A 13,980-nucleotide genomic window follows, 5' to 3' on the forward strand; every position below is an offset into this window, starting at 1 on the left:
CACTTGAGCACATTACGATAAGCACATTCAGACTCATCACAGTGTGAGAGAATTATAGAAGCTCCCATTATGGAGCCTTTAGATTTAGTATATCTAAAAATGACAAAATTAGCTGTCAGTCAAAGACCACTTTCTGTGTGTCCTTGAGCTGAACTACAATAGCTTTTTTTATTTTTTTATTCTGTCCGAACAAATGAAAAACACACAATACTGGCTATACCTGTAATATGATTGGAAGTCCATGAAAATAACATGGCTAATGCTGTCATTCCATTTGCGTTCTCAAGGAAGTGAATATGTGAACGATCAGTTAATGACCAATTGCGGTGCACACCTCTAATTTGCCAGCCAGCTGTGGCAGAGATGGAGTCAGGCTTTTAACACTGGCTGAGCGTAATGCCAGGTAATGTGCTCAGTGAGGTTAAGCGAACGCAACGTCAGGCTCCTGCATCATCATAACGTTAGCGCCCAGACACATTAAAATGTTTGTCACCGGCCATTCTCTTTTAGTGTTGAGTGTGATGGCATGTTTTCCGAGTTATGGATGAGGCAATTTCTCCAGCAACCCATTTTGTGGAGTCAAGACGGCAGTGTAAAACAAGCCCTTGCAGTTCAATTTGTCGTCTTTAAATCGTAAAATCACACAAGTGTGAAGATAATGGATGAATTCTACACATTGGGTGGTACTACAGTATGACTTTAACAGAAAGCCCAGTAATATTGATGTAATACTCACTTGTCTGGTCTCCCAGGCACCTGCAGGCGTAAGCGGCACTTGTTGGCACTCTGAAGTTGATCCTCCTTGATCCGAATGAGTCTCTGTAGAGCTAGACACCAGTCCTGGGCCACAGTCGTGTTCAGGTTCTATGATCCACAAACACACAAGAACATTCTGCTGTGACAAGAAAATATAGCTACAGTACATACTCCCATGTGCACGATATTCTTCTATCCACTCCTACATGATGCACTTCTGTGTACATTCACAAGCTAACATTCATATATCATGCTTACACACACCTTTATATTTATGGACAGTACTGACATAAACTCAGCAAAAAAAGAAACTTCCCTTTTTCAGGACACTGTCTTTCAAAGATAATTCGTAAAAATCCAAATAACTTCACAGATCTTCATTGTAAAGGGTTTAAACACTGTTTCCAATGCTTGTTCAATGAACCATAAACAATTAATGAACATGCATCTGTGGAACGGTCGTTAAGACACTAACAGCTTACAGACGATAGGCAATTAAGGTCACAGTTATGAAAACTTAGGACACTAAAGAGGCCTTTCTACTGACTCTGAAAAACACCAAAAGAAAGATGTCCAGGGTCCCTGCTCATCTGCGTTAACGTGCCTTAGGTATGCTGCAATACTGCAAGGAAGCATGAGGACTTCAGATTTGGCCAGGGCAATACATTGCAATGTCCGTACTGTGAGACGCCTAAGACAGTGCTACAGGGATACAGGACGGACAGCTGATCGTCCTCGCAGTGGCAGACCACGTGTAACAATACCTGCACAGGATCGGTACATCCGAACATCACACCTGCGGGACAGGTACAGAATGGCAATAACAACTGCCCGAGTTACACCAGGAACGCACAATCCTCCATCAGTGCTCAGACTGTCCGCAATAGGCTGAGAGAGGCTGGACTGAGGGCTTGTAGGCCTGTTGTAAGGCAGGTCCTCACCAGACATCACCAGCAACAACATCGCCTATGGGCACAAACCCGCCGTCGCTGGACCAGACAGGACTGGCAAAAAGTGCTCGTCACTGAGGAGTTGCGGTTTTGTCTCACCAGGGGTGATGGTCGGATTCTCGTTTATCGTCGAAGGAAGGAGCATTACACAGAGGCCTGTACTCTGGAGCGGGATCGATTTGGAGGTGGAAGGTCCGTCATGGTCTGGGGCGGTGTGTCACAGCATCATCGGACTGAGCTTGTTGTCATTGCAGGCAATCTCAACACTGTGCGTTACAGGGAAGACAACCTCCTCCCTCATGTGGCACCCTTCCTGCAGGCTCATCCTGACATGACCCTCCAGCATGACAATGCCACCAGCCATACTGCTCATTCAGTGGGTGATTTCCTACAAGACAGGAATGTCAGTGTTCTGCCATGGCCAGCGAAGAGCCCGGATCTCAATCCCATTGAGCATGTCTGGGACCTGTTGGATCGGAGGGTGTGGGCTAGGGCCATTCCCCCCAGAAATGTCAGTGAACTTGCAGGTGCCTTGGTGGAAGAGTGGGGTAACATCTCACAGCAAAAACTGGCAAATCTGGTGCAGTCCATGAGGAGGAGATGCACTGCAGTACTTAATGCAGCTGGTGGCCACACCAGATACTGACTTTTACTTTTGATTTTGACCCCCCCCTTGGTTCAGGGACACATTATTCCATTTATCTTAGTCACATGTGTAACAGTCCTGACCTGTTTTATGTTGTTTTTTATGTGTTTATGGTCAGGGCATGTGTTTTGGGTGGGCAGTCTATGTTATCTGTTTCTATGTTGGTTTCGGTGTGCCTGGTATGGCTCTTGATTAGAGGCAGGTGGTTTGCATTTTCCTCTAATCAAGAGTCATATTTAGGTAGGGCATTATCACTGTGTGTTTGTGGGTGATTGTCTCTTGTGATGTCTTCGTGTCGTTATTCGATGTATATTCACAAACGGGACTGTTTGGCTGTTCGTTTTGTTTCGATGTCGTCTGTTGCCTGTTCGTGAGTTTACGTTTCAGTTATGTAAGTTTATGTTCAGGTTTTCGTTCTATGTCGTTTTGTTATTTTGTAGTTTGAAAGTGTTTTGTTTAGTTTTCGTGTTGCCATCTGCATCGTTTGTAATTTATAATAAAGATGGCATATTTCCCAGACTCCGCATTTTGGTCAGAAGATCCTTCTCTCCTCACCTCATCTGAGGATGAGGAGAGCGACAGCTCTTACAGAATCACCCACCAAAATACAGAGACCAAGCGGTATGGGAATGCTCGACGGAGCAATAAGGATTTCTGGACTTGGGAGGAGATATTGGACGGTAGAGGACCTTGGGCTCAACCAGGGGAATATCGCCGTCCTAAGGAGGAGAAGAGGGCAGCCACAGCCCAGGAGCGCTGGTATGAGGAGGCAGCGCGACGACGCGGTTGGGAGCCCGTGAGTAAGACCCAAAAATTTCTTGGGGGGGGGCACACGAGGAGTGTGGCAAAGCCGGGTAGGATACCCGAGCCAACTCCCCGTGCTTACCGTGGAGGTAGAAGGCGTCGTACTGGTAAGACACCGTGTTATGCGGTAAAGCGCACGGTGTCCCCAGTACGCGTGCTTAGCCCAGTGCGGGCTATTCCACCTTGCCGCACTGGGAGGGCTAGGTTGGGCATCGAGCCGGGTGCCATGAAGCCGGCCCAACGTAGCTGGTCTCCAGTACGTCTCCTCGGGCCGGTGTACATGGCACCAGCCTTACAGGTGGTGTCCCCGGTTCGCCTGCATAGCCCAGTGCGGGCTATTCCACCTCGCCGCACTGGTAGGGCTACGGGGTTCATTCAACCTGGTAGGGTTGGGGAGGCTCGGTGCTCAAGAGCACGTGTCCTCCTTCACGGTCCGGTATATCCGGTGCCACCTCCATGTACCAGTCCTCCGGTGGCAGCCCCCCGTACCAGGCTGTCTCTCCGGGTTCTCTCTCCTGCTGTTTCCTCCTCTCCAGCGCAGCCGGTGCCTAGACCACGCACCAGGCTGTCTCTCCTTCTCCTCCCTACAGAGCTATCTGTCTCCCCAGCGCCATCTGAGCCATCCGTCTCCCCAGCGCCATCTGAGCCATCCGTCTCCCCAGCGCCATCTGAGCCATCCGTCTCTCCAGCGCCATCTGAGCCATCCGTCTCCCCAGCGCCGTCTGAGCCATCCGTCTGCCATGAGCCTGCAAAGCCGCCCGTCTGCCATGAGCCTGCAAAGCCGCCCGTCTGCCATGAGCCTACAGAGCCATCCGCCAGACAGGAGCCGCTAGAGCCGTCAGCCAGACAGGAGCCGCTAGAGCCGTCAGCCAGACAGGATCTGCCAGAGCCGCCAACCAGACAGGATCTGCCAGAGCCGCCAACCAGACAGGATCTGCCAGAGCCGCCAACCAGACAGGATCTGCCAGAGCCGCCAACCAGACAGGATCTGCCAGAGCCGCCAACCAGACAGGATCTGCCAGAGCCGCCAGCGAGCCATGAGCAGCCAGAGCCGTCAGAGAGCCATGAGCAGCCAGAGCCGTCAAAGAGCCATGAGCAGCCAGAGCCGTCAAAGAGCCATGAGCAGCCAGAGCCGTCAGTGAGCCATGAGCAGCCAGAGCCGTCAGAGAGCCATGAGCAGCCAGAGCCGTCAGAGCGCCATGAGCGTCGAGAGCCGTCAGCCTGCCATGAGCGTCGAGAGCCGTCAGCCTGCCATGAGCGTCGAGAGCCGTCAGCCTGCCATGAGCGTCAAGAGCCGTCAGCCTGCCATGAGCGTAGAGAGCCGTCAGCCAGCATGGACCTGCCAGAGCCGTCCAAACAGGACCTGCCAGAGTCCTTCAGCCGGGATCTGCCCCTTGTCCCGGTGTTGCCCCTTGTCCCGGTGCTGCCCCTTGTCCCGGTGCTGCCCCTTGTCCCGGTGCTGCCCCTTGTCCCGGTGCTGCCCCTTGTCCCGGTGCTGCCCCTTGTCCCGGTGCTGCCCCTTGTCCCGGTGCTGCCCCTTGTCCCAGTGATGGTCCTTATCCTGGTGCTGCCCCTTGTTCTGGTGCTGCCCCTTGTCCCGGTGCTACCCCTTGTCCCGGTGCTGCCCCTTGTCCTGGTGCTAGCTGTTTATTTAGGGGAAGGTAGTGTTAGGGTGGGCATTAGAAGGGGTAGAAAGAAGAGGGGAGTGACTATGGTGGTATGGGGACAGCGTCCTGAGCCGGAACCACCACCGTGGTCAACTGCCCACCCGGACCCTCCCCTGGACTTTGTGCTTGTGCGCCCGGCGTGCGCATCTTGAGGGGGGGGTACTGTAACAGTCCTGACCTGTTTTATGTTGTTTTTTATGTGTTTATGGTCAGGGCATGTGTTTTGGGTGGGCAGTCTATGTTATCTGTTTCTATGTTGGTTTCGGTGTGCCTGGTATGGCTCTTGATTAGAGGCAGGTGGTTTGCATTTTCCTCTAATCAAGAGTCATATTTAGGTAGGGCATTATCACTGTGTGTTTGTGGGTGATTGTCTCTTGTGATGTCTTCGTGTCGTTATTCGATGTATATTCACAAACGGGACTGTTTGGCTGTTCGTTTTGTTTCGATGTCGTCTGTTGCCTGTTCGTGAGTTTACGTTTCAGTTATGTAAGTTTATGTTCAGGTTTTCGTTCTATGTCGTTTTGTTATTTTGTAGTTTGAAAGTGTTTTGTTTAGTTTTCGTGTTGCCATCTGCATCGTTTGTAATTTATAATAAAGATGGCATATTTCCCAGACTCCGCATTTTGGTCAGAAGATCCTTCTCTCCTCACCTCATCTGAGGATGAGGAGAGCGACAGCTCTTACAACATGTTTGTGGAACTTGTTCAGTTTATGTCTCAGTTGTTGAATCTTGTTATGTTCATACAAATATTTATACATGTTAAGTTTGCTGAAAATAAACGCAGTTGACAGTGAGAGGACGTTTCTTTTTTTGCTGACACTCTCTATTAAAAGAACCCACCACCCCTTCCTCATAAAACTGCTTCCATTCATCAACCCACAGCAAATCACTTTTATACCATCAAATACGTCATACACATTACATCTCCTACACCACTTTTACAGTTAAGTCCCCCCAGTCATACTGTAAGAATCAAATCAATTTATGAAGTCAATGAGCCATGCAGAAGTATTTCCTATATTTGTTTAGTGGACATTTATATTATAACTGGGTGGAGTGTGAAAATCAGTAATATGGAGTAAAGCCCATTTTACTCCACCTTAAAAAAATAGAGATCCAAAAAGCCACCTTTCCACTGAGAGGCTCTTTGGTGATTGCTGGAGTATACTGTGACTGTGTTATGTACAGTAGCTTTAATGTGATTGTGGCTACTGGTAGGTGTCCTGATTTGAACACACCAGAGCTCACTGTAGGAGAGAGAGGCACTACATTCTTCAGGAGATAGCCCTCAAATCTGTCACATCTCTGATTCTCACATATCCTCTGTTTTTGATATTTTTTGGTATTTTATTAGGATCCCCATTAGCTGTTGCAAAACTCTTTCTGGCACTGTTGGCATGGGGATATCGCATGTATTTATGCTGTTTTCAATTGGTGATTCCAGAAAGATGTGTAGCTTTTATATGATCACATTTTAATTGCATTTAAATTCTCCATTTTGAATTTCATTGTGAATGTTCCCAGAAAGAGATTTCCCCAAATGTCTTCCTCTCTATCATCTTTGAATAATTATCATCTTTGTTGTTGTACAATGCCCTGCATTTTACAAAATAACACTTTGTTCATGCATTTTCAATATCCAATCAAAGCATTCTGTTCAGTCCTGTAGATAGTTGGGATGTGGAAGAAAGATATCACTTTACGTGTTATTTTGACTTACCAGCTTTATGAAAAATGTGTCAAGCTGTAAATGAAATCTCTTTAAAGTAAAGATCATTGTTTTGGAGGTCAGGCTGCGGTTCACATTTGTAAAGAAGGTAATATGGATGTCGGCTTTTGTGAGTAAATCGGAGGCAGTCGTGGGGTGGGCTGGTGTTATATAGTAAGTAGTGGGCTGGTGTTATATAGTAAGTAGTGGGGTGGGCTGGTGTTATATAGTAAGTAGTGGGGTGGGCTGGTGTTATATAGTAAGTAGTGGGCTGGTGTTATATAGTTAGTAGTGGGGTGGGCTGGTGTTATATAGTAAGTAGTGGGGTGGGCTGGTGTTATATAGTAAGTAGTGGGCTGGTGTTATATAGTTAGTAGTGGGGTGGGCTGGTGTTATATAGTAAGTAGTGGGGTGGGCTGGTGTTATATAGTAAGTAGTGGGGTGGGCTGGTGTTATATAGTAAGTAGTGGGGTGGTGTTATATAGTAAGTAGTGGGCTGGTGTTATATAGTAAGTAGTGGGGTGGTGTTATATAGTAAGTAGTGGGCTGGTGTTATATAGTAAGTAGTGGGGTGGTGTTATATAGTAAGTAGTGGGCTGGTGTTATATAGTAAGTAGTGGGCTGGTGTTATATAGTAAGTAGTGGGGTGGGCTGGTGTTATATAGTAAGTAGTGGGGTGGGCTGGTGTTATATAGTAAGTAGTGGGGTGGTGTTATATAGTAAGTAGTGGGGTGGTGTTATATATTAAGTAGTGGGGTGGGCTGGTGTTATATAGTAAGTAGTGGGGTGGGCTGGTGTTATATAGTAAGTAGTGGGGTGGGCTGGTGTTATATAGTAAGTAGTGGGGTGGTGTTATATAGTAAGTAGTGGGGTGGTGTTATATATTAAGTAGTGGGGTGGGCTGGTGTTATATAGTAAGTAGTGGGGTGGGCTGGTGTTATATAGTAAGTAGTGGGGTGGGCTGGTGTTATATAGTAAGTAGTGGGGTGGTGTTATATAGTAAGTAGTGGGGTGGGCTGGTGTTATATATTAAGTAGTGGGGTGGGCTGGTGTTATATAGTAAGTAGTGGGCTGGTGTTATATATTAAGTAGTGGGGTGGGCTGGTGTTATATAGTAAGTAGTGGGGTGGGCTGGTGTTATATAGTAAGTAGTGGGGTGGGCTGGTGTTATATAGTAAGTAGTGGGGTGGTGTTATATAGTAAGTAGTGGGGTGGTGTTATATATTAAGTAGTGGGGTGGGCTGGTGTTATATAGTAAGTAGTGGGGTGGGCTGGTGTTATATAGTAAGTAGTGGGGTGGGCTGGTGTTATATAGTAAGTAGTGGGGTGGTGTTATATAGTAAGTAGTGGGGTGGTGTTATATATTAAGTAGTGGGGTGGGCTGGTGTTATATAGTAAGTAGTGGGGTGGGCTGGTGTTATATAGTAAGTAGTGGGGTGGGCTGGTGTTATATAGTAAGTAGTGGGGTGGTGTTATATAGTAAGTAGTGGGGTGGGCTGGTGTTATATATTAAGTAGTGGGGTGGGCTGGTGTTATATAGTAAGTAGTGGGCTGGTGTTATATATTAAGTAGTGGGGTGGGCTGGTGTTATATAGTAAGTAGTGGGGTGGGCTGGTGTTATATAGTAAGTAGTGGGGTGGGCTGGTGTTATATAGTAAGTAGTGGGGTGGTGTTATATAGTAAGTAGTGGGGTGGGCTGGTGTTATATAGTTAGTAGTGGGGTGGGCTGGTGTTATATAGTAAGTAGTGGGGTGGGCTGGTGTTATATAGTAAGTAGTGGGGTGGGCTGGTGTTATATAGTAAGTAGTGGGGTGGGCTGGTGTTATATAGTAAGTAGTGGGGTGGGCTGGTGTTATATATTAAGTAGTGGGGTGGGCTGGTGTTATATAGTAAGTAGTGGGGTGGGCTGGTGTTATATATTAAGTAGTGGGGTGGGCTGGTGTTATATAGTAAGTAGTGGGGTGGGCTGGTGTTATATAGTAAGTTGTGGGGTGGTGTTATATAGTAAGTAGTGGGGTACGCTGGTGTTATATAGTAAGTTGTGGGGTGGTGTTATATAGTAAGTAGTGGGGTACGCTGGTGTTATATAGTAAGCAGTGGGGTGGTGGTATATAGTAAGTAGTGGGTATGCTGGTGTTATATAGTAAGTAGTGGGGTGGTGCTATATGGTACGTAGTGGGGTGGTGTTATATAGTAAATAGTTGGGTGGGGGGGTGTTATATAGTAAGTAGTGGTGTGGTGTTATACAGTAAGTAGTGCGGTAGTGATATATAGTAAGTAGTGCGATGGGGAGGTGTTTTATACTAGGTAGTGGGGTGGAGTGCTGTTATATAGTAAGTAGTGGTGGGGTGGTGTTATTTAGTAAGTAGTGTGGTGGTGTTATATAGTAAGTAGTGGGGTGGTGTTACATAGTACGTAGTGGGGTGGTGTTACATAGTAAGTAGTGGGGTGGTGTTATATAATATGTAGTGGGGTGGTGTTATATTGTAAGTAGTGTGATGGTGTTGTATTGTAAGTAGTGGGGTGGGGTGGTGTTATATAGTAAGTAGTGGGGTGGTGTGATATATTAAGTAGTGGGGTGGGGTGGTGTTATATAATAGGTAGTGGGGTGGTGTTATATAGTACGTAGTGGGATGGTGTTTTATAGTAAGCAGTGGGGTGGAGTGGTGTTATATAGTAAGTAGTGGGGTGGTGTTATATAGTAAGTAGTGGGGTGCTGTTATATAGTAAGTAGTGGGGTGGGGTGGTATTATATAGTAAGTAGTGGGGTGGTGTTATATAGTACGTAGTGGGGTGGTGTTATATAGTAAGTAGTGGGGTGGTGTTATATAGTAAGTAGTGAGGTGGTGCTATATAGTAAGTACTGAGGTGGGGTGGTGTTACATAGTAAGTAGTGGGGTGGGGTGGTATTATATAGTAAGTAGTGGGGTGGTGTTATATAGTGCGTAGTGGGATGGTGTTATATAGTAAGTAGTGGGGTGGAGTGGTGTTATATAGTAAGTAGTGGGGTGGGGTGGTGTTATATAGTAAGTAGTGTGGTGGTGTTATATAGTAAGTAGTGGGGTGGTGTTATATAGTAAGTAGTGGGGTGGTGTTATATAGTAAGTAGTGAGGTGGTGCTATATAGTAAGTAGTGAGGTGGGGTGGTGTTACATAGTAAGTAGTGTGGTGGTGTTATATAGTAAGTAGTGAGGTGGGGTGGCGTTATATAGTAAGTAGTGGGGTGGTGTTATATAGTAAGTAGTGGGGTGGTGTTATATAATAAGTAGTGGGTATGCTGGTTTTATATAGTAAGTAGTGGGGTGGTGCTATATGGTATGTAGTGGGGTGGTGTTATATAGTAAATAGTTGGGTGGGGGGTGTTATATAGTAAGTAGTGGTGTGGTGTTATACAGTAAGTAGTGCGGTAGTGATATATAGTAAGTAGTGGGATGGGGAGGTGTTTTATACTAGGTAGTGGGGTGGAGTGCTGTTATATAGTAAGTAGTGGGGTGGAGTGCTGTTATATAGTAAGTAGTGGGATGGTGTTTTATAGTAAGTAGTGGGGTGGAGTGGTGTTATATAGTAAGTAGTGGGGTGGGGTGGTGTTATATAGTAAGTAGTGGTGTGGTGTTATATAGTACATAGTGGGATGGTGTTATATAGTAAGTAGTGGGGTGGAGGGGTGTTATATAGTAAGTAGTGGGGTGGGGTGGTGTTATATAGTAAGTAGCGTGGTGGTGTTATATAGTAAGTAGTGGGGTGGTGTTATATAGTAAGTAGTGGGGTAGGGTGGTATTATATAGTAAGTAGTGGGTGGTGTTATATAGTAAGTAGTGGGGTGGTGTTACATAGTAAGTAGTGGGGTGGTGTTATATATTAAGTAGTGGGGTGGGGTGGTATTATATAGTAAGTAGTGGGGTGGGCTGGTGTTACATAAAAGGTAGTGGGGTGGTGTTAAATAGAACGTAGTGGGATGGTGTTATATAGTAAGTAGTGGGGTGGAGTGGTGTTATATAGTAAGTAGTGGGGTGGGGTGGTGTTATATAGTAAGTAGTGGTGTGGTGTTATATAGTAAGTAGTGGGGTGGGGTGGTATTATATAGTAAGTAGTGGGGTGGTGTTATATAGTACGTAGTGGGATGGTGTTATATAGTAAGTAGTGGAGTGGAGGGGTGTTATATAGTAAGTAGTGGGGTGGGGTGGTGTTATATAGTAAGTAGTGTGGTGGTGTTATATAGTAAGTAGTGGGTTGGTGTTATATAGTAAGTAGTGGGGTGGGGTGGTATTATATAGTAAGTAGTGGGGTGGTGTTATATAGTAAGTAGTGGGGTGGTGTTATATATTAAGTAGTGGGGTGGGGTGGTATTATATAGTAAGTAGTGGGGTGGTGTTACATAGTACGTAGTGGGGTGGTGTTACATAGTAAGTAGTGGGGTGGTGTTATATAGTATGTAGTGGGGTGGTGTTATATTGTAAGTAGTGTGATGGTGTTGTATAGTAAGTAGTGGGGTGGGGTGGTGTTATATAGTAAGTAGTGGGGTGGTGTTATATAGTAAGTAGTGGGGTGGGGTGGTATTATATTGTAACTAGTGGGGTTGGTGTTATATAGTTAGTAGTGGGGTGGGCTGGTGTTATATAGTAAGTAGTGAGGTCGGGTGGTGTTATATAGTTAGTAGTGGGGTGGGCTGATGTTATATAGTAAGTAGTGAGGTGCGGTTGTGTTATATAGTTAGTAGTGGGGTGGGCTGGTGTTATATAGTAAGTAGTGAGGTGGGGTGGTGTTACATAGTAAGTAGTGTGGTGGTGTTATATAGTAAGTAGTGAGGTGGGGTGGTGTTATATAGTAAGTAGTGGGGTGGTGTTATATAGTAAGTAGTGGGGTGGGATGGTGTTATATAGTAAGTAGTGAGGTGGGGTGGTGTTACATAGTAAGTAGTGGGGTGGTATTATATAGTAAGTAGTGGGGTGGGCTGGTGTTGTATAATAGGTAGTGGGGTGGTGTTAAATAGAACGTAGTGGGATGGTGTTTTATAGTAAGTAGTGGGGTGGAGTGGTGTTATATAGTAAGTAGTGGGGTGGGGTGGTGTTATATAGTAAGTAGTGGTGTGGTGTTATATAGTAAGTAGTGGGGTAGGGTGGTATTATATAGTAAGTAGTGGGGTGGTGTTATATAGTACGTAGTGGGATGGTGTTATATAGTAAGTAGTGGGGTGGAGGGGTGTTATATAGTAAGTAGTGGGGTGGGGTGGTGTTATATAGTAAGTAGCGTGGTGGTGTTATATAGTAAGTAGTGGGGTGGTGTTATATAGTAAGTAGTGGGGTGGGGTGGTATTATATAGTAAGTAGTGGGGTGGTGTTATATAGTAAGTAGTGGGGTGGTGTTATATATTAAGTAGTAGGGTGGGGTGGTATTATATAGTAAGTAGTGGGGTGGTGTTACATAGTACGTAGTGGGATGGTGTTATATAGCAAGTAGTGGGGTGGAGTGGTGTTATATAGTAAGTAGTGGGGTGGGGTGGTGTTATATAGTAAGTAGTGTGGTGGTGTTATATAGTAAGTAGTGGGGTGGTGTTATATAGTAAGTAGTGGGGTGGTGTTATATAGTAGGTAGTGGGGTGGTGTTATATAGTAAGTAGTGAGGTGGGGTGGTGTTATATAGTAAGTAGTGGGGTGGTGTTATATAGTTAGTAGTGGGGTGGGCTGGTGTTATATAGTAAGTAGTGAGGTGGGATGGTGTTATATAATTAGTAGTGGGGTGTCCTGGTGTTATATAGTAAGTAGTGAGGTGGGGTGGTGTTACATAGTAAGTTGTGGGGTGGTGTTATATAGTAAGTAGTGGGGTGGGGTGGTGTTATATAGTAAGTAGTGGGGTGGGGTGGTGTTATATAGTAAGTAGTGGGGTGGTGTTATATAGTAAGTAGTGGGGTGGGGTGGTGTTATATAGTAAGTAGTGGGGTGGTGTTATATAGTAAGTAGTTGGGTGGGTTGGTGTTATATAGTAAGTAGTGGGGTGGGCTGGTGTTATATAGTAGGTTGTGAGGTGGTGTTATATAGTAAGTAGTGTGATGGTGTTATATAGTAAGTAGTGAGGTGGGGTGGTGTTATATAGTAAGTAGTGGGGTGGTGTTATATTGTAGGTAGTGGGGTGGTGTTATATAGTAAGTAGTGTGGTGGTGTTATATAGTAAGTAGTGAGGTGGGGTGGTGTTATATAGTAAGTAGTGGGGTGGAGTGCTGTTATATAGTAAGTAGTGGGGTGTGGTGGTGTTATATAGTAAGTAGTGGGGTGGTGTTACATAGTACGTAGTGGGGTGGTGTTACATAGTAAGTAGTGGGGTGGTGTTATATAGTATGTAGTGGGGTGGTGTTATATTGTAAGTAGTGTGATGGTGTTGTATTGTAAGTAGTGGGGTGGGGTGGTGTTATATAGTAAGTAGTGGGGTGGTGTTATATAGTAAGTAGTGGGTTGGGGTGGTATTATATAGTAACTAGTGGGGTTGGTGTTATATAGTTAGTAGTGGGGTGGGCTGGTGTTATATAGTAAGTAGTGGGGTGGGGTGGTGTTATATCATAAATAGAGGGGTGGTGTTATGTTGTAAGTAGTGGGGTTATGTTACATAGTAAGTAGTTGGGGTGGGTTCATGTTATATTGTAAGTAGTGGGGTGGTGTTATATAGTAAGTAGTGGGGTGGTGTTACATAGTAAGTAGTGTGGTGGGGTCATGTTATATTGTAAGTAGTGGGGTGGTGTTATATAGTAAGTAGTGGGGTGGTGTTACATTGTAAGTAGTGGGGTTGTGTTATATATTAAGTAGTGGGGTGGGGTGGTATTATTTAGTAAGTAGTGGGGTGGGGTGGTGTTATATAATACGTAGTGGGGTGGAGTGATGTTATATTGTAAGTAGTGGGGTGGTGTTATATAATAAGAAGTGTTGTGGCCTGGTGTTATATAGCAAGTGGTGGGGTGGTGTTATATAATAAGTAGTGGGGTGGTGTTACATAGTAAGTAGTGGGGTGGGATGGTGTTATATAGTAAGTAGTGAGGTGGGGTGGTGTTATATAGTAAGTAGTGGGGTGGTGTTATATAGTAAGTCGTTGGGTGGGGTGGTGTTATGTAGTAAGTAGTGGGGTGGTGTTATATAGTAAGTAGTGGGGTGGTGTTATATATTAAGTAGTGGGGTGGGGTGGGGTGGTGTTATATAGTAAGTAGTGGGGTGCTGTTATATACTAAGTAGTGGGATGGTGTTATATAGTAAGTAGTGGGGTGGGGTGGTGTTATATAGTAAGTAGTGGGGTGGTGTTATATAGTAAGTAGTTGGGTGGGGTGGTGTTATATAGTAAGTAGTGGGGTGGGCTGGTGTTATATAGTAGGTTGTGAGGTGGTGTTATATAGTAAGTAGTGTGATGGTGTTATATAGTAAGTAGTGAGGTGGGGTGGTGTTATATATTAAGTAGTGGGGTGGGCTGGT

General features: G+C 45.4%; 1 protein-coding gene across 4 annotated transcripts in view; it reads right to left on the reverse strand.

Annotated features, from left to right (window-relative positions):
- The window catches only part of LOC129815168 (rho guanine nucleotide exchange factor 10-like protein), a 193,328-nt gene that overhangs the window by 126,255 nt on the left and 53,093 nt on the right, over nt 1-13,980 (reverse strand). For all 4 annotated transcript variants that reach the window (XM_055868654.1, XM_055868653.1, XM_055868655.1 and 1 more), the window contains one exon: nt 737-864. In XM_055868654.1, coding sequence (XP_055724629.1) covers nt 737-864 — 128 coding nt within the window. The remainder of the gene's footprint in view (nt 1-736; nt 865-13,980) is intronic.

Source organism: Salvelinus fontinalis, chromosome 18 (genome assembly GCF_029448725.1).
Source record: "Salvelinus fontinalis isolate EN_2023a chromosome 18, ASM2944872v1, whole genome shotgun sequence".
NCBI lineage: Eukaryota > Metazoa > Chordata > Actinopteri > Salmoniformes > Salmonidae > Salvelinus > Salvelinus fontinalis.